The 20,284-nt window shown below is 40.5% G+C and overlaps 1 protein-coding gene across 1 annotated transcript in view; it reads left to right on the forward strand.

The window, feature by feature from the left end:
- Nucleotides 1–20,284, forward strand: part of bmp6 (bone morphogenetic protein 6) — a 61,655-nt gene that overhangs the window by 32,085 nt on the left and 9,286 nt on the right. Inside the window, exons 2-4 of the mRNA XM_079259846.1 lie at nucleotides 1,164–1,356; nucleotides 12,556–12,704; nucleotides 12,858–13,055. Coding sequence (XP_079115972.1) covers nucleotides 1,164–1,356; nucleotides 12,556–12,704; nucleotides 12,858–13,055 — 540 coding nt within the window. The remainder of the gene's footprint in view (nucleotides 1–1,163; nucleotides 1,357–12,555; nucleotides 12,705–12,857; nucleotides 13,056–20,284) is intronic.

Below are 20,284 nucleotides of genomic sequence, written 5' to 3' on the forward strand. Positions count from 1 at the left end.
CACTTTTTAAACTTCTTGTATCCACCATCTCACTGTTATACCCGCTATCTCCTGACCATTGGTAATAATTAGTCATTATCTCAGCTTATTTATCTCAGGATCTTGTGCATAAGTGAAGCTAAAATGATCAAAAAACAGAAATGCTGACTGAGGCTTTGTCAGAACAACATTTTTACTTTTAAGCCTTTAATTTATTGGAATTTTTCCTGAGAAAAAAGTCCTTCTTTCACCTTCAGCTAATCTTAATCGCGCTGGAGAGGCTGAAGTGGGCGGATGAAAGGGATGGTGGACAGATGTTTGGTATCAGTGTCTGTGAAAATGAGGTGATAGAATAGATCCAGTCCTGGTTCCCAGTCAGTCTGCTTCTGCAGACTGTGGGGAAACCACAGAGAGGACTGGAGATGATGGTGTGTGCGTACTGGTATGTAGGATGAACGAAGCAGTTTTACAAATTAGAGGTACGTGTGCCGGATTTGGATGTTTTTTTTTTTTTTTTTGCTTATATCAGACATGTTTTAGGCTTTTCAGGTCTTTCTGCAGAAAAGCATGTAAAAACATGCAACACTCCCCTCTTTATTCACATCCCCGTCTTGCTCTGTGTGTGTCAACTCTACAAAGCCTTTGCTGTGGGAGACAAACCTCCAGCTGAGACAGGAACCAGTTCCCCAGAGAGCACATTATCATTATGGTGCATATTGCTCTTAAAAGCATAGGAGGGACGACATTTGTTGGTTTTTGTCATTTCTGGCCGTCAGAAGTGGTCACACAACGTCTCTAAGTTTGTTGCTGCTGAAAAAAAAATCATGAGTTTTTTTTCTTTCTGCAAACTGATGATAACAGGGATTTATTTTGGGAATGTGGGCGCCGCAAAACCTATTAGGCTTTATGTATAAATCACATGTTTGACATGCTTGAAAGACTTGTGTGGCTGGCATCAGTGCGATGTCTGTGAAAAGGATATCCGCTCATCATTCGCTCCTGTATATTTACATGAAAACCCTGTTTGTAAATATAGTCAGGTCCTATTTGTAGATCTCGAAAAGCTAAAGACAATAATTTAGCTGGTAATTAGCGGATACGCTTGAGCAGAGACCTAATCAAGCTGTGATGAACGCCGGGATTTAACGTCCCCCTGTGTGTCTGTGTGTATTTCCATCCCACAGTGGAGTACGACAGGGAGCTCTCCCCGCACCGGCGTCACCACAAGGAGTTTAAGTTCAACCTCTCGCAGATCCCAGAGGGCGAGGCCGTCACCGCAGCCGAGTTTCGCCTCTACAAGGAGTGCGTGAGCCAAGCGTTCCGCAACGACACCTTCCTGATCAAAGTCTACCAGGTGGTGAAGGAGCATCCTGACAGGTAAGGTGGAAAAGGCGACTCACTGCTCACCGCTGACCCGCTGTTCCCAACATCAGTACAGATGCTGCACTGCTCACTTTTTCATTATAGGAGTACAAGTTGACTAAATATAAAGTCATGTTTAAAGATGGTTAAATTTGTAAATCACAAGTTTGATCACAATATGATTGATAAGATCAGTGGTTAATAATTCTGCCACATAGCAAGCAGTCCACCAAGGTTTTGGACTTTTTCTGGCTGTGCTTCATGTTTGTTGAACACACTTCTTGAAGAGGTGAGGACAGTAGAAACTGTTAATGATGTTAAAAACAGACTAATTTCCACATTTTAATTGCTGAATTTATTTTAATGGATAAAAGAAAACTAATCTAGCTTTTTAAAGGATTTTATTTAATAATTTATTGTGCATTTAGTTGTACTTTGCTCTGTTTTCATTTTTTATTTATCTGCTATGTTTTATTTTCATCTTTCTTTATTTATTATATTTTTATTTATTATTTAATTTTTATTTTCATTTTTGTTTAATAGATTTTTTTAAATATCATTAATTTGTCTGAAGTTTATCCTGACTGTCAGTGCTTCCTCCTCCAGTTTCACACTGCAGGCTCAGATCATATGGTTCAGTGTGTTTGTGTGTGTGTGTGTGTGTGTGTGTGTCTGTTTGTGTATGAGACAATAATTAATAGATTCTGAACTTTTTGGCTGTTTTTATTTTAATTTTTTACATATTTCTTTAAAAAAAACTTTGATTTACAATACGGAACCAAAGGTTTTATATATTTAAAGTTGTATTGATTGATCGATCAAACACTTACTTGTGGCATTATGGACCAAAACCAAGTGGTACAGATGGCTTAGACAGGTTTACTTCCACTACAAATGATTACTGTATTAATATTTGAAAGATATTTTCAGATTCAATCCGTTTAGCTCATTTATCACAGAATCAATGCATCAGTGTTGATCGATGTATTGTTACATTGGTAATATTTACACGGAAGTATTGATGCTTAATATCTCAGATCAGACGAATAAACAGTGTAGACTAAATACTCATCATCAAACAACCAGTAAAGGTTTGACTTTTGTTGTTTTTTCAAGTTTCTGCTTTTCATGAAACATCACAAGCATAAAAACGGCTCAAATCCACAATAAAACATTAATTTAGCCGGTGAAGTTCTTGCCACCTTTAAATAGATTTTACAGAAATACCTTGAAAAGGAAATGCAGATTAAAAATGTGGCCCATAAAATCCATTTCCAACAGACTTGCAGCTGCAAGTTCGACAATGTCAACACAAAACTGTGCTGTGTGAACACAGAACGGCAAAAATGTTCGTTTCCTCTGCTCGTGTGTAACTTTCATGTTTATAATGTCAAATCCAGCCAAATAACTTCTTTCAGAAATAGCCCCAGTTTTAAATCCTTCCGTCCTCTAAAACAAACGCACCTAATTCATGCCAAACGTTAGAAAAAAATTCAGCAAGATGTCCGAATCATGTTTATGTTTTATAAAACTTTCCCACTGAAAAGAAGCAACGGGCATATCCTTAATATTTTCATCAGCTTGTTTCAGTGACATCGTTCTTTTTTTGTGTTTTTGTGTTTAAACACAGACAACAGTTCCAAGCTAAATCCTTGGGCTGGAAAAACCATCAGCTATATGTTGGTTTAGTATAATTTTCCTGTGTGTCAAAATGTTCATATGGTATCAAGAGCTGCTTATTTACTGCATTCCTTTTATCACTACAATGAGTGGTTTGTGTGCTCCAGCCTGGGGGTTAAACCATTTATTTTGAGAGATATTTGGAGATTAAAGGGCCCAGATATGCCTTATTTCTGTATTATTATCGGTCAGGTTTTGTACCTTGAAGAAAATAACAGCCTGCATTGCTCAATATCAGGTGGAGAAACGTGGTGTGCAGCAGGGATTTGTTGGAAAACAGTATTACTTTTTTTACACTCCAATCCTCATTTGCCTTAAAAAAAAAAATCAGCATTCATGCACATTTTTTTAAGTTTTTCATGCTGGAAAGACCTTGCTTCTTTTTTGTTTTTTTGCAAAACTATACTTTGTAATCGCTCAATCAGCAGGAAGCCTATTAACTTTCCCGTGTGCCCCCCCCCCCCCCCCCCTTCCCGTAAAAACCTGACTCCTGTTCTGGCTCTGAGCTGTAATGATAGAGCGCTTAATTAGCTTGACACCCTTTGTACTTATCATTTGATGAGAGTGGTTTCTCAAACAGCAGGCAAGGAATGTGAGATTACAATGCCAGAAATGTAGCAGGCCTGACGTGAGAAAAGGCAGGCCGCTGCGAAGGCTGACCAGAGCCGATCTGCAGCTTTTTTCTGTCCACAGCGCTGTGAAAAAGTCTTGAGCCACCATTTATTTCTTTATATTTTCATTTTGAGGATCCTGACTTTGTTACAGTCTTAAAACTTCTCCAGACTTTCTGAAGTTCTTTAAAGTTGTCTTCAGACTTTGGCTTCATACTCGTTCATTTCCAGTTACACCAGGAGAATCTACTAGACTCGGTTTCTTTCATGCTTCCCGACTCGAGCAGATGCATTGAGTTCATGTTGAAGATGTTGAGTGTTTGAGCAAACCTCTTTGAGATATGCTCAAACAAATCAGACCTTTTGAATCACGGTGGAGAGACATTTTTTCTTCTCTGATAGAGGCGACGCTGCATCAAGAATTACTGGAGGAGAGACGACGAGATGCACATAAAAAAAGAAAACCTATTGGCTGATGCAGGACAACATCTGTTTCCACCACACCGTACGAGCGGAATCACTTCCTAGCCGTCTATGGTTCATCAGAAGCTTTACAGAGTTCTTCGTTCTGAAAGCGAGCCTTTTGTCTTGGTCTGAGCCGCCTATCGGAAGTCTAAGCGTAGACGTTTTGGTTGTGTTTACCCACAATGCTGTGCGGTCAACACACAATTCCCTTTCTTTTGCAGTCTGCTTCCTATATTTGGTGCATTTCAAGTGGGCCAAGACCTGCAATTATTGCTTAGCCGAGCCAGAATTAGTTTTTGAAGTACCCCAAACAAAGCTGACTTTCGAAGCAAACAGACCCATTGCTGGGTCCCATAAATTGCTGAAGCATATAAAAAGCTCCTAACTCATTGATGTTGCCGGGACACATAAATGTGAAAATTGTATTTCTGTTCCAGCTTTTCTTAAATGTAGCTGTTTCCATTCCATGTTTTGTTATATTCAGGTTTTGTGCAATTCTAGAGGTAATGGAAACGCAGCTACAGAACTATGAAAAATGTCAAACATAGCACACAGTTTGATGGACAGATTTCTTTTTTTTTTTTTTTTTACAGTAAATATGATTTTCAAAGCGCTGTTGACAAGCCCAGCATGGCGGAGAGGGTGTCCGTAAAACTGAACAAGTGGAGGTTCAAAGAAGAAGTGTCAGGGTTTTTTAAAAAGAACTATTTGCAGGAGAAGAATAGGATCTGAAAACGATGTGAAATGGCAATTCTTGCAAAAAGACCTGTGAGATGCATGTTGACCTTCAGATGATCCATCTGAAGGTCAAAACTTAATCAGAAATTATCTCCAAGGCTGACTGTTAAAAAGCTCCTATAAAGGAAGGGAAACAGGGACAAAAGACTCAGGCGTGCCCAATGGCATAAGAACTGGATTAAAAATCATTGGCAACAGGTCTTATGAATCCTTCCCAGAGTCTGAACCTCAACATTATCGAAGCAGTGTGGGATTGGCCTTGTTTCCACCAAGAGCTTTGGAATTGGGATGTGGTGGTTCTAAAACACCCTGATCTCTGTTGCATTTCTGTAGCCAGCTGTACCCTTACCCATTTACAATCCTGACAGTGATAGAGAACTGCGTTACAGTGTAGCATGAAGAATTCTTTAAAACATAAACATACAAACAATGGAGGCGAATGGATTGGGAGGGTAATGGTGGACATCCAGCAGATTGTGTTCCATCTTCTTTGAATGGGGGTTTAAACAACAAAAAATCCCAGTATATTCTAACAGGGCACCCTTCTTGAATTTCCCCTCGGACTTGCATTTCCCCTCAAGGATTAATAAAGTATCTTTGATTTGTTTTGATTACTGCTTTGTTCTTACTGCTTAGTTGCAAGAGAAATTACGATTCTTCCAACCGATAAAAGGATTACAGCTTGTCAAGCTCCACAGTCTCCAAGAGTAGGACCCCAAAAAAGTGGGACTGCTTGAATTGGATATTCTGGCCTTTTACCAGGTTTTGTCTGTGGAAATGCGCAAAAATACATACTGTCCTGTCCTGTACGAAGTCAGAATCCTTGGTGGATACAAAAGGCAGCAAACATCCAAGGAAGAACCAAGGAACTTGTTGGAGAAGTCTGCTAATGAGCTGCTCAGAACAAATATTAACCAGAACGCTGCTACCGAACACACCAGTCCTGTTCTCAGACAACTCCACTGGCTTCCTGTTTAACAGCACATTAATTCACAAACTCTTCTCATCAACGCAGAAGCTCTCCATAATCTTCCTCCATCCTGAACTTTCGGAGTCTCTTCTTCTTTCCAGCTTTCCACTCCATTTGCTCACACGTACATAATGGGATTCAGGGTGCGTTCACATCAGGATAGTCCACTAGACTCGATCCGATTGGGAACTCAACTCCGTTGTAGAGGGGTGTATCCATTCAGACCGAGATGGCATTCATGTTACACTTTGATCAAATGCGCTAAACCTTTACGATAATATATCCCCATTCCCACTAAAGGTGGCGCTTCACAAGTATTTAACAAAAGAGAAAATAAAACGTCGTGAAGAAGAAAACTGCAAGTTAAACAGGGAGACGAGTTTTTGGTTTTTCGTATGCAAGTATGCAGCAGAAACACACTGCAACAATGACCGCAATATGAACAACAGATGAGGCAGAGGACTCTTAACATGATCGTTATGTGTTTACCCACAATGCAATGCTACAACAAATGCAGGAAGTGACTGTTCTTTGTAGTCCAGTTCCTGTATTTGGTCCACTTGAAACGGACTGAGACCTGCGTTTGTAATTGGACTGAGCCCACCTCTTTGGTACGAATCAGGATTTGTTTGGCACATTCACAGCTCCCCAAAAGAAGCGGACTTTCCAAGCAAACTGACTCAGATCTGGATCAAAAAGGTTGACGTGAATATGCCCTAAGGGATTTCAAGTTTATTAGAATTGTGGAAACATTATTAGGAATTTAACTTATCATTACGAATTATTATATAACTGCATAATTTCTCTCAAGATTTCTTACCTTTGTGTTGGTTTTTATAGTTTTTTACACCTACATTTTGAGCATTTTGAAAATGAAAATGTGTGAAACAACCACACCAGCTGTAAGACTGGTCCACTCCCTGACAAGACTTAAAGTTGGTTTATTGTTTGGAGAAAAAAAAAGCAGTTTTGACTCTTGACCTCATTGTTCCAGCTCATTTAAAGAGTCAGCCAATAAGAAGTTTTACAGTTTGCTCTCAGGTGGCTGTGTGAGGATGATTAGGCAGAAACATCAGTGTGCTGGCCTGGCTGTGACAAACACACCAATCCTACGGCAGAGTGAAGCTGTCACAAACACTCTCATTAATGACCAATAAAGAGGGGCTGCAGAGGCATGACTGCAGGGGCATTCTGCGAACACCTGGATGATTGCGAGGCTTTGAAGTCTGTTCTGGAGGAGAGTCCGACCAGCCCGCTGCTGTGTTATTACGCCTGTAATGTGACAGTGGGAGGACAGACCCTCTTATCACTCAAACACTACCTTTTCCTTACATCTCCTCTGTTCTCTTCTCATTAAATAGTCCCACTTTTTCCACTGGTTCGACACATTCCGTCACTTTCAAGCTGACTCATTCACACTAAATATTGTAAATGATATTAACATGCATGAAGCTTTGTGCCAAATTTTAACTTCCTTCCTCCTTTTGGCCCTTTGAGAGGAAGACGTTAAGGTCAGGTCTACAGTGAAGTGGAGTACAGTCTATCCCAGCGTTTTCTGTTAAGTGCAGCGATCCATCTTCCTGTCATTTTGTGATGATACTGTTACCCCGACACAAACCAAGAGTCTCTCCATTTCCTTTGGCTTCCTAAAAAAGTAGACCTGTCATCTCTGTTATCCTGAGAGCCCAATGATCCACTTCACTCCAGCAGTTTATAGCTGTTGAAAAACAAGTAGAGAACATAAATATGTAAAAACATGACAGAACAGCCATCTGTCGGTTTTCATTGTTGCTCGTTCTGAATGCAGCTTTACTTCCACAACAGTTTATGAGCAAAAACCAACATTTCATCCATAAGTTTTGGGGTTTTTTTTGCTTTGTTTTGTATTGTGAGGCCATCTTAAATGAAAACATGACAAATCATGTAGCTCATTTCTTGCACAACACAATTCAACATGCCTTACATAAAAATAATTACAAGCATTGTAGCAGGGTGCAGCAGAAGCATTAAAAAGGACATTAAAAAACATAGAGGTGAAAAATCACATAACATAAAGAAGATGTGCAGAAATCATAAGAAAATTAATTCAATTGATTTACACAATAAATAAATGAGCATTTATCTGTTATTAAAAAAGTTGAAGAGTTATAGACATACTAAGGACAAAGTATTAAATAAAGAGAAAATAATCAAAACAATTATAAATTTGGAAATTGAAAAATGATTATGATTCTTAAAAAAACCCAATATTTCTATTATTTTTATTATTATTATTCCTCCTCCTCCTCCTCCTCCTCCTCCTACTACTACTACTACTACTACTACTACTAATAATAATAATAATAATAATAATAATAATAATTGAAAATGAGAAATATCATGTTGCTCTCAATAGTTTGACACTGTCATTTCCTGTCAGCATCAAGGTGCTTAACTTCATATCATCAGGTAGTTTATTCCCCCAATGTATTCTAGCAGAATGGTGAAGGTAAAAAAGATGTGGAACTGCATTAAAAAAAAGTATTTTAAGAGATTGAATTTCTAAAATTTTGTAAATGTAATAAATAGCAAAGTAAATTTTGTTAGATTTTTAAGAATGGGTATACATTATGTGTTATGCAGCTTAACACACACTAAGACATGATGCTGCCAGTAAACCATCACATTTCATCGCATTTCAAAGAAGTTTCAACATCTTCTGATTTCATAAAAACATGCTGCATATTAACAAATAAGGAAAAATTAGGCTTATTTAAATATTTATGAGATATGCAGGGATGCTGCAGAAAAAGAAGCGTGAACAGAATCATGTGACTTACTTACCTTCAATGGAAATATGGGTAAAAATATATTTATTGAATATGGTTTTAAAAAAAACAACATGAAATCAACAAGAACTCATAAAATCATTTATCAAAAGCTTTTCAGGTCTGTTCACAGGTTGGTCTTCAGTGGCTTCACATGGGAGACTTTTCTGGCATTTCATTTAGAAATCTGCTTTTGGTTCGTTGCCCTTTTTTTTTTTTTTTTTTATCTGATTATTTTTTTATGTGATGATTATATGCCACAAAAAAATGTAGTTATTGTCTCCGGTCTCAGTTTTTCTGCTCCACCAAACTTGTTTGATTTTCTGCTGCATCATCATGGAAACTGCTGCATGGTGGTGGCACAGTGGTTAGCACTGTGGCCTCACAGCAAGAAGGTTACTGGTTGGCTGGGGAGGGGCTTGGTCAGTGGCCTTTCTGTGTGGAGTTTGCATGTTCTCCCCGTGTATGCGTGGGTTCTCTCTGGGTACTCCCGCTTCCTCCCACCATCCAAAGACATGCATGTTAAGTTAATTGGTTACTCTAAATTGCCCATGAGAATGAGTGTGAGCGTGAGTGGTTGTTCGTCTCTATGTGGCCCTGCAATGGACTGGCGAGCTGTCCAGGGTGTACCCTGCCTGTCACCCAAAGACTGCTGGAATAGGCTCCAGCTTCCCCGCGACCCTGAATTGGATTAAGCAGTTCAGAAAATGAACGAATTCCATTTGTGAAATCATCTCTGGAAAACTTGTTCGGATTTTTAAGTTGTTACAGTGTTTAACGCCCGAGAGCTGCTTGTCCTGTGACCTGATGGTCAGCGGTTCGAGTCCTGCTCCCCCATGCTGCTGCAGTCCTGAGGAGGACACGGTCCCAATCCCGGATAGATGCAGAGGGTTGCATCAGCAAGGGCATCCAGTGTAAAATGTGCCAATTCATAGATAGATAGATAGATAAATACTTTATTAATCCCCCGTAGGGGAAATTCAAGTGTCCAGCAGCTGTACATTCACACAAATTCACATTCAGTACAGGTTAAAAAGTTAAAAGTTACGAGCAATAGTAATAAAAAGTGCACATGATCAGACTGAGCTGTTATACAGTCTTATAGCAGCAGGAACGAACGACTTCCTGAACCGTTCCGTTCTACACCGTAGGGAGAGAAGCCTGTCACTGTGGTTGCTCTTCTGAGCAGACAGACATTGGTGTAGTGGGTGCCTGGTGTTACTCAGGATGCCCTGCATGAGAGACCTCATCCTTCTCTCCAGGATCTCTCCCACAGTGTCCACCCTCCTCCCCGTCACAGAAACACATCTCCTGATCAGTTTATCCAGCCTGTTCCTGTCCCTCAGGGTCATATTGCCCCCCCCAACAGATGACCCCGAAAAACACTGCACTGGCTACAACAGACTGATAGAAAATATATAGCATGTCTCTGCTCACATCAATTCACCGTGCGATGATTCGCTGAGGCACTGCAGAGGGACTTTCAGAGGGACGAGCCAAAAGGGGACAACAACTGTGTTTCACATCCTATGGATACTTTAGGACATTATCTGCTATTTATCGTAAGGTTTTATGTAATTTTCCGGACTTTGATTGGATCTTTGCAGCAACTTGACTCTTTTCTCTTTCAGCCATGTTGTAGATCTGCTGCTGTGTTTGGGATCTTTGTCATGTAGCATGAACCACTTTCAGTCAAGCTTCAGCTCTCAGACTCATGGTCTTTTATTGGACTGTGTCAGTATACAGAGGAGTTTGTGGTCCATGCAGTGACTACAAGGTGTCCAGATCCTGTAGATGCAGAACAAAGCAGGTTAAACTGTACAGCACATTTTATGTACAAGACAGCTCAGAGTGCTTTACAGAAAATGCCGAAAGCATTACATCAAGATGCAGAAAAAGCATTAAAAAGTACAGTTAAAAACTTTAAAAGAATAACAGATTAAATAGAAATAGAAATAATTCATTTAGAATAATATAATATACTAAAATTAAAGTCTGAAGAATGAATGATTGATAACAAATCATCATCCCTCCGCCGCCATGCTTGGTAGTTGTTATGCTGTTTGCTTTTCTCCAAACATGCTGCTGCGCTTCATGACCAGTTTGGATGTTTTTCCAGGAGGGTTGTGGTTTGATCGGATGCAGTTTAGCAAACCTAAGCTGTGTTCTTTTAGAGAGAAGAGGTTTTCTCCTGCAGCTCATCTGAACAAAACATACATGTTGATGCTTTTTTTTTTTTTAAATTCTCTTGTCATTAACTTTAACATTTAACATGCTAACTAAACCCTGTTGAATCTGACATGCAGCCCTAATGGGCCACCATCCTGCAGCTTTTCTCTGCAACCCTGCTCCAACACACCTGACTCAAATGACATTTTACAGAACTTCATAGGCTGCTGGGTCCATTCAATGTAAACCAGGTGTGTTGGAACAGAGCTACATCAAAAACTTGCAGGACAGCAGTCCATGAGGACCCACTTTGGACACCCTGCTGTAGATGTATGGATTCCATCTAGATTGGAAATAACTTCATAAGCATTCTTACACTGATGTGCAGCAACATTTGTTTCTCTTAAACCACAGCTGATAACTTTTCTCTTGACATTGTGTTAAAAAACAAGCAAAGGCTGCAGAACAACAAACCGAAGTTAGAGGCACTCACATTGACGATGATCAGTGAACAAAGTGCATCTGATCAGCAAGTCCTGGCTACCACAGACCATCTTAACCCTCTGATGCGTGAATTATTAAAAGGCAATAATGCCTTCTTTTTTTTTTCACATACAATAATTTATTTCTACAGACATGTACAGAGACACATATCTTTCTTTAATATGTTTTACTTTTTATTTAGTTTATTTGATGGATTCTGTAGAAATATGTATAAAATAAAGTGTTGTCATTTTTATAGAATAGAAATATTCTACAAAAATGGACTAGTATTTTCTTGTCCTGTTTATTATTTATGTGAACTTGGTATTGCTATTTACTTGCTATTTATTCAACAAAAGCCGAAATGAAGAAGCAATGAATGAAAAGCTTTGCCCACCCCCACTGCATCCCCGTAGCTTTTAACCCTTTGATGCATCATGTGGACACCTATTTAAAGGCTGTTTTTTAGTATATTCATAAGTCAAAACAAATATAGTGTAAAATTTCATATATATATATATATATATATATATATAATTATAATTATATAATTATAATTATATAATTATATATATATATAAATTTCATATATATATATATATATATATATATATATATATATATATATATATATATATATATATATATATATATATGTATATATATATATATATATATATATATATGAAATTTTACACTATATTTGTTTTGACTTATGAATATACTAAAAAACAGCCTTTAAATAGGTGTCCACATGATGCATCAAAGGGTTAAAAGCTATGGGGATGCAGTGGGGGTGGGCAAAGCTTTTCATTCATTGCTTCTTCATTTCGGCTTTTGTTGAATAAATAGCAACGCTGTGTAGTTATGTTTACCTCATTTTAAAAACTTTTAAGAATCAGGTCATTTTGTTCTAAAATATACATTTTTATATGAGTGAGAGGCTACACAACCCTTTTAATCTGGGGTCTCCAACTCCAGTCCTCGTGAGCCACCATCCTGCAGGTTTTAGTGTTTCCCTGGTACAACCCACTTGATTCAAATGAAAAGTTCTCCAACTACTCGTAGTCATCTTCTGCACCTGCCTGTTAATGCGTTGGGTGTGTTGCAGCAGGGAAACACTGAAACCTGCAGGATGGTAGAGACCTCTGCTTTAGATTCTATATCAGCAATCATAATTCTTTCTTTTTATAATGTAGCTGCAGGTTTCAGCACATTTGTGTCTTTTTGTATCAAAAAGTTGACCTTTGTTTTCTTTTGTTTTGTTGTTTCGCCTGCCATGTTGAAACAGAGAGGCAGACCTGTTCCTGCTGGAGTCCCGCCGCCTGTGGGCTCCAGACGAGGGCTGGCTGGAGTTTGACATCACTGCTACCAGCAACCTGTGGGTGATGAGCCCGCGGCACAACTTGGGTCTACAGATCAGCGTGGAAACCAGCAGCGGTACGGGAATCTCCTCGCTCTGAATGTCATAAATGAATGAAAATAATCATTTAAGGAAGTTAGGTTTTTTTTTTTTTTTTTTTTTTTTTTTTTACAAAAATCCTAGAACAGTAAACAAACTGAGGAAATCCTACTTTGTGCTTTCTGGAGCAGGACGGAGCATCAGCTGTAAGGAGGCCGGCCTCGTCGGGCGAGACGGTGCACTGGAGAAGCAGCCGTTCATGGTGGCATTCTTTAAAGTCAGTGAAGTGCACATCCGCTCAACCCGCTCTGCTAATGGAAAACGTAGGCACCAGAACCGCAACCGGTCCACACAACCGCAGGAGGGATCAAGAGGGCCGGGCCCAGCAGGTCAGTCTGCATGAACACTAAACCTCAACTGACCTCATCACAGTTCGACCGTGAACACAGTCAGACATGAAACCGACCTCGACCTGACCTCACCACATCCAGAACCTGTTGAGATCAGTGGATGTGCAGCGTGTGTTTGAAGTCTGGCTCAACTGATTCTCTTTGAAAGATTTGTCATATTGGACCTGACTCCAGCTGGATTTGTCTGTAATCAGCTCCCGTTAGATGAATCTGTAGCTTCTGGTTGATGTCCAAACTCTGACTTTACTGCAGCTTCTCTGTATGGCATAAGGAAACTATAATATTTCCTATAAAATCTGCATCCTGATCAGGAAATGTAGCATTTTTCAGAGAAAATTTGATGTACGAAGGAGGTTTCTTTGGGGGCTGAGTTTTACAAATAGTGGGAGGATTTGGACATCAATTTAAGCTGACAAGAAGTATGAGATGTAGGATGAATGCATGGTGTTATGTAAATCACTGGTTCTCTAACTGGGAGTCACAAAATAAATTCACGGGTTTGCCAGATGATTGTAAAAAGTTGGGTATTTTTTTACCAGGACTGTCAAAATGAAACCATTGGTACAGATATAAGTCTGTGCAATCAGCTTCTTCATTTAACCACAAGTTAGTACACATGCTAGATTAAAAATCTAAACTTGGCATTGTCTCTACATGAGAAGCTTATTTTGGTTATGTAGGTTTTTTGTCACCAAATCCACAAAAAACCACTTTATCCTTCTTATTTCTAAAGATTCTCAGCCTTTCAAGCCTTATGTTTACAGCAGATGTGTCCAGCTCCAATCCTCGAAAGCCACAATCCTTCAATTTTTCGGTATATCTCTGCTTCAACACTCAAATTACTCAAATGAACGAGTCATTGTGCAGAACGACTTGCTGGATCCATTTCATTTGAGTTGGCTGTGTGAGAGCAGGGATTCACTGAAAACCTTCCGGACGGTGGTCATTGACAATCAACTTTGGACACCCCTGATTTAGAGGATGGCTACAAGCTGACCCATATGATTTATCACACAATTCATCACTCAGTCATCGCGTAGGGGGAGGAGTCACAAACACCAACTTGTTGGTTTGAAGGTCGTGGCTCAAAATTTTTGAGAACCACCGATGTAAAGAGATCAAGACGGAGGAGTTTTAGACATAATATGTGTAAGTTCACTATAAAAGGCATAGAAACACCACAAAACATCCAGCGATTTATGATGAGTTATACTGACGACCTCACCTTTGAACCTCAGTGCTCTTCTTGCTTATTGGATGATGACGAAGTATAATCCCGATGTTATGAACTCTGCAAGCTTTTTAAGAGAAATCAAACCCTAATCCAGCCACCTTTCACCTGCTGTATAACTCTGGCCAGACTTCGTAGTGCTTAAAGCTATAAGCTGCTGCTGTGAGGCAGCATTGTGTGACTGAATGAGCCTGCTGTTTGTGTCGGTTTGATCTTCGTCTAATTTGACGGATGAAGCATCATGTTACCAGTAAGCCTAAGCAGCACCAAATGTGTCGCCTCATAGCATAGCATACCATTCCTGTCTGTAAGGGAAGTTTTATTGGTAGGAATGGTCAGATATGGGTCATCTGATCACAAAGAATGGTATTCATTTCCTGCCATGACATATAAACAGTACAGAGAGAACAAACTTATTTTGCCCAACAACAATCTGAATCAATGCACCTGCTCTGCAGCCATGAAATAAGCAACATGCCAGAATCAGCCATGTGAACTTTTGCAAATTCCAGTATTTGGGTATGTTTCATGCCAACCACAGAGCTGCTAGCTGAAGCTGCACTGGAGAGGCTTAAACATACTCCCCTCAAAATCTTCTCAAATCTCGGGCAGAACTGACTGGCTTTTCGAGGTGTGGTGCCAGAAGCCAGCTTACTGCGCTAACACACAGCCGCAAACAGAACCATGTTGGCCGGTTACCTGGGAAGCCATTTACCTCTGCTTTCCTTCATCTGCTCCGTTTAATGGTTCCACCATCTGCTTGGCATCCAGATGGATTTGCAGGACAGGTTGTGTCTTTGTTAGCTGTGTTTTTCTGTTTGTTCGATGCATCTTCGGCGACTCTGTCAGGAGGTCGCACTGCTGTGAAAACAAGATGTGAAATCCCTGCAGGTTTTGGTTTTTTTTTTTTTTTTGCTTCTTCTCTTCTCTGGGTAATTGCATGAGATGAAAGCTTTGGCAGACACCACGCAGAACAAAGACTCGTCGTTTGTTCTGCTTAGTTTACCTCAAGTTCAGATTTGGCTTCAAGAGCTAAAGTCTCCTACGTATCTGCCCCCTCTGGCTTGAGGTGGCAAAGTGATAACAGCGTTTAACAGCTTATTTACTACGACTCTAAACCACTTTTGTCTTAGTTTGTATCAGGAAGATGAGAAAGCGTTCAGTGCAGCGAATCTGTTAGAAGATCTGCTCCAACAACGGCAATCTGTTAAATATGCACTTTACATAACCCAAAACATCAAGACCTCTCCGCCTCGCCACTCGGGACCACTGGGAGTGTAAATATTTACATCTTACACAGGAAGCAGGGAGGCCCCCCTCGCGACAGCCGTGTGTCCTTGGCCAGCAGAGGACTGCTGGGATTGGATGGGATGGGAGGATCCGTGAGGAATTGAGGAGGGCATATGGTTTCAATACCGCATCACTCACTCCAGAGACCGGGAGGGGGCCGCCATGGCTGGGGGGGTGGGGGGGAGGGAGCATCCGTCTTGTGAAGCGCTCACGAGGAGACGCTGTCCCCTTGGTCTCCACTTGGAGCTGCAGGACGTCACTTCGGTCCACCCGAAGTTAAAGGAGCATTTCACCCAAAACTCACCCTCGCACTTTTTTTCCCGAATAACACGAGATCTGAGGCCGGAAGGCGGCGACATGTTTGTTTTTAATCGCTAATGTGTGCACTAGCTTCCACACGGCGGCTTTTAAAACTTTCTTCAGTGCCAGTTGATTTATGTTTGGTGCTTTCTAAAAATAACTCCCCCTCTTACCCTGGTTACTCTACCTGCAGAGTCCTGACCCCAACGCTGCTTTCGTTTAGTCTTCCGATTCATTTTTGTCACTTTTCATATCTTCATTTGAGATATTTGTTCTTGCTTTGTCATAAAACCCTGAAAGACTTTCACTCGGCTCCCTCTGGCTGTAAATCAGCCTTTTAACTAGGAAATGTTCCCAAATGAAATCCCTGCGAGGTTCTGGCCCATTATTTTCTCATATTCACCATTTCAGCCTGCTGGATTTAAAAATCCTTGTGATATGAAATATCTTCCAGATGATAAAAAATGTCCGCTTGAGCCACATAAAGTTCTGCAACATTTATCCTGAAATAATGATGTGACTGTGAATGCAATAAATCATTTTTGTTTTCCCCCTTTTGCTCTTAAAAGTGCACAATTAGCAGAACGGTTGCCTTTTTTTTTTTTTTTTTTTTTTGGAGCTTTCTTTTAGAGCACAAACACTTATTTTTGGGAGTTATGCGAAGGAGGCTTTGGAATTCTTGACTACGAGTGTGATATTTCCACCCACTCTGGGTGTGTCTGATTTGTGCACAGTGGAAAATGCTCTTGTATACCTCAGCAAAAGAACAATACAACACCTTTAAAGGTAATTTGGGGTTTAGTGATCGAGGAAGGCTGGGGGAGGTAATGGGAGTTGGGTTGGGCCTTGGCTGTGGGGGAGGTTAACAACCATCCGGGGAAGGAATACTGCGTCCCGGCACAGCACTGGCGGCCTGTAATTAGGTCTAGCCAGTCATTAGCTGCACAGCTAAAAGACTGACCAAGCTAACAGTATCGCTCAAAGAATTATAATAACACGGCGCTCAGCCAGCTGTGTTTTTTCATCTGTCGCTCCTCTCCTCCCTCCTCCTCGCTCTCCTCTCTCCTTCTCCACCCGACCTCCTTTTGTTTACCGTTGCAGTAATTAGACATGGCGGAGCTCCCTCGCAGGGTTTAATAACCTCTGTGATGAAAGACAGGAAGAAAGATAAACTTCAGTAGTCGTGGTTGAAGGGAGGGAGAAAAAAAGAAGAGAAACCTCAGAGACAAGAGTGACATTTTCCTTTCATGTCTTCACGGCTGTTGGGACGCTCTCCTTCCTTCTTCGGGGTTGAGGAGGAAGGTTGCGCCTCCAGAAATGGACTTTTCTGGGCCGTCCGTGGGAACTCTGGGAATTTCTGAATGGGGAATTTACAGGAGCAACCTATAAAAACCTTTTTACGCCACTAAATCTGACATCTGAAATGGCAGCGCTTGATTCTTGTATTTTCGGAACATGTGATAAATATATTTTACAGCTTTTTCCTCCTCACAGAGGGGGCTAGTTTTAATGAATGGCAGGTAGTGTAGAGAGGTTAATATCAGTCCAGCGTATCGAAAGTCTCACAGTTGGAGACACAAAGCTCATGTTCAGGGAGAAACCGTTTCCCCTGCTATTGAATAGACAGGGTGGGAACCCCAGCCGCTGCCCCACCTCAGTGAATTCAGTGTGAATTGGGTTTTTTTTTTTAGCGGAGCGTTGGCGTATCACATGGTCAAATGGGATGTTTGTCCACTCACAGAGAAACATTTCCAGGTTAAACACTGAGTTAATACAGCCGTAGAGCTCTGTGCCGTTTGCATTCACATTAACTTCTTATTAAAGGATATCCTCTTTTTTTTTACCCAACGGGAAACTCAAATATTTAGTTGTGACTGTAGTTCAGGAAGAAGGTAAAAGTAGAAGTTGTGGTTTGGTTTGTGAAAGTTAGAAAAATCCCATAAATTCAGTATTTTCTTCTAATCACTGTCTCTCATTGGACTAAGATCCACCAGAGTCTTAACGTCATAAAGAGCAACAATGACTAAAACATGTTACAGATGCAGCCGTGACGGAAGAATTTATGGGAAATGCAGGTAAACGCTGCACGCTCTGGACATTTGAGTTTTTTTTTGGGTTTTTTTTGTTTTTTTTGCAATCAAACTTTTGCAAAAGCAGAACCATTAAACCATAAAATTCAGCTAGAATACCAGTTCCCTCCCAGAGCTACCGTTCTCAGGACCGGGGATGTGTCACTCTGTGGGGTAAATTATGAAGGATAGTTTACCCTTCAGGTCAGAAGTGCTCAGTTCGGTCCTGCAAGGTCTGAAATCCAGCAAGTTTTCCATGTATTCTTGCTTCAACACACATGAATCAAAAGACATGGATCAGGTTCTGCACAATGACTCATTAGAGTCAGCTGTGTTGGAGCAGGGATACATGGGAAACCTGCTGGATGACGAACCTTGTAGGACTGAATGGAGTACCCCTGCTGTACGTGATCTACAGAGGTTTTCCAGGCATTTAAATCCAATCCAGCCACAAACTGAATTGATTGCACCACAACGTTTCTAAACAAAGAAACAAAAAAAGATACACAACAGCAGAATAAGAGCCATCTCAGTCCTGGTGGACAATCCAACGCAAATAGGACCAGAAATGATGCAGTGCACATGCCAGGCCTCTAGTAGGCAGTAAAACTTCAACGACACATCCATGTGTGCGCTGCTTCTTCTTAAACACAACGCAACAGAAGCGTTGCATGCTAACCGCTAGTTACATGTAACCTCTGCGTTGTCGCTGACCGCATAAATGTTTTACCAGGTTTTACTTTAATGGATCAAATTATTAAAAAAACATGCAGGTGCACAAACATGACACAGAGGTACGCCATTGTTGAGGTTTTTCATGGGTTAAACAGGGTCTGAGTGCGTAAGTGTAAGACGATGTGGACGTCACCGTCACCCAAAGATTACAATTAATCTCACCTTTGTGTTGCAAGAAGGTTTCACTCTGGAGGCCGTTGTTTAATCTTTGTGTTTCTATTCATACAAATCTCTGTAACCATGTAAACAGGCCAGAATGCAACAAAACTTTTCCGTTTTGTCTCAGCGTTCTGGTGTAAACAGGGCCTTAGAGACTCCATATGGTAAATCCGTTATGACTATGATAAAACCATTATTTATCATAATTTTTAATTTAAAAAAAAAAAAAAGATTGTTATCACTACTATGTTGCTAAGAGACCTCTGTTTTGATTTGGAAGTTAGGATGCAGTGTCTTCCTGTCAAACTTTCCATCAATTAGATAACTTATCGCCTGTGATTTCCAGTCAGGAGGATCCAAAGATCAACAAGTTATAGAAATAAGTTCTCTTTCTGACTGAAAAAGAAAAGGATGGTCATCTGTGACTGGAATAACACCACAAGGATGCTTTATATCGATAGATAAATTTACTTAAGGCCCATAATTTGACAACTGAGGCTGTCTTGAAAAAAAAAAATCTGTATGTTATTTGTGCTTTAGAGGTGTTGAGGTTCTACGTCAGAAAATAAAAACAGTCTGACTAAACACTGCGGAAGTTTTCAGGGTTAACTGCAGTGACTATACCATAACACGTAGAGTTTTCACGCTTTTTCGCCACCTCTACTCTCTGTCAGCGAAAGGAAAAAAGAAATGAATGGAAACCTCATGGGAGCCGGAACTCAGCGGTAGCTGTGTGGCATTAAATTTTTACAGGCAGGAAGGAGAGATGTGGTTTATGGGCACCCCAAATCTGGGTCTTTACACTCAATGAAAGCCCACAGTAAATATCAGCTTTATTCCTCTTAAAGAGCCCCTCAGACTGTAAATGCTGATGTCATTTGAAGGCCAGGAGGTGCAAGGAGAACGTGTGGATGTGTGAGAAAGGGAGGAAGGAGGAGTCCTCTGCACTGCATGACTTTTCAGCACTTCAGTTTCGTTTGAATTGAGATGTAGGTGCAGATGCTTATTTGTAAAAAACATTTCAAAATCCTCTATTTTATTTTGGGAAACAGGTTGCAAGTGAAGAAATCAGATTATCAAACATTTGCATGATTTATGTTATAAACGGCCTCTGGTGCTGAGGTGTGACGTGTGTGCTGGCAGCACTCCTTCACCCTCCGCCCTGGTCTGCGATTTGACCCGAAGCTGAATGTCATGCATCATAAAGCAAACCTGGATGTGGGAGCAGGGCGTTACTGCAGGAGTGTGTGTGTGTGTGTGTGTGTGTAACCTGGAAGTTGTGAGTACATCACAGCATTTAGAAGTATTGCATACAGTGGCATACCTAAATGGCTATAAATGAGCTCTTTCTATAAAAACTGACGCTACAGGAATGCGCCATTTCTGTCTCTATAAACATGGACTTCAGGCTCTGATCAGGTCAG

Source organism: Telmatherina bonti, assembly GCF_933228915.1.
Source record: "Telmatherina bonti genome assembly, chromosome: 20".
In the NCBI taxonomy this organism is placed as follows: domain Eukaryota; kingdom Metazoa; phylum Chordata; class Actinopteri; order Atheriniformes; family Telmatherinidae; genus Telmatherina; species Telmatherina bonti.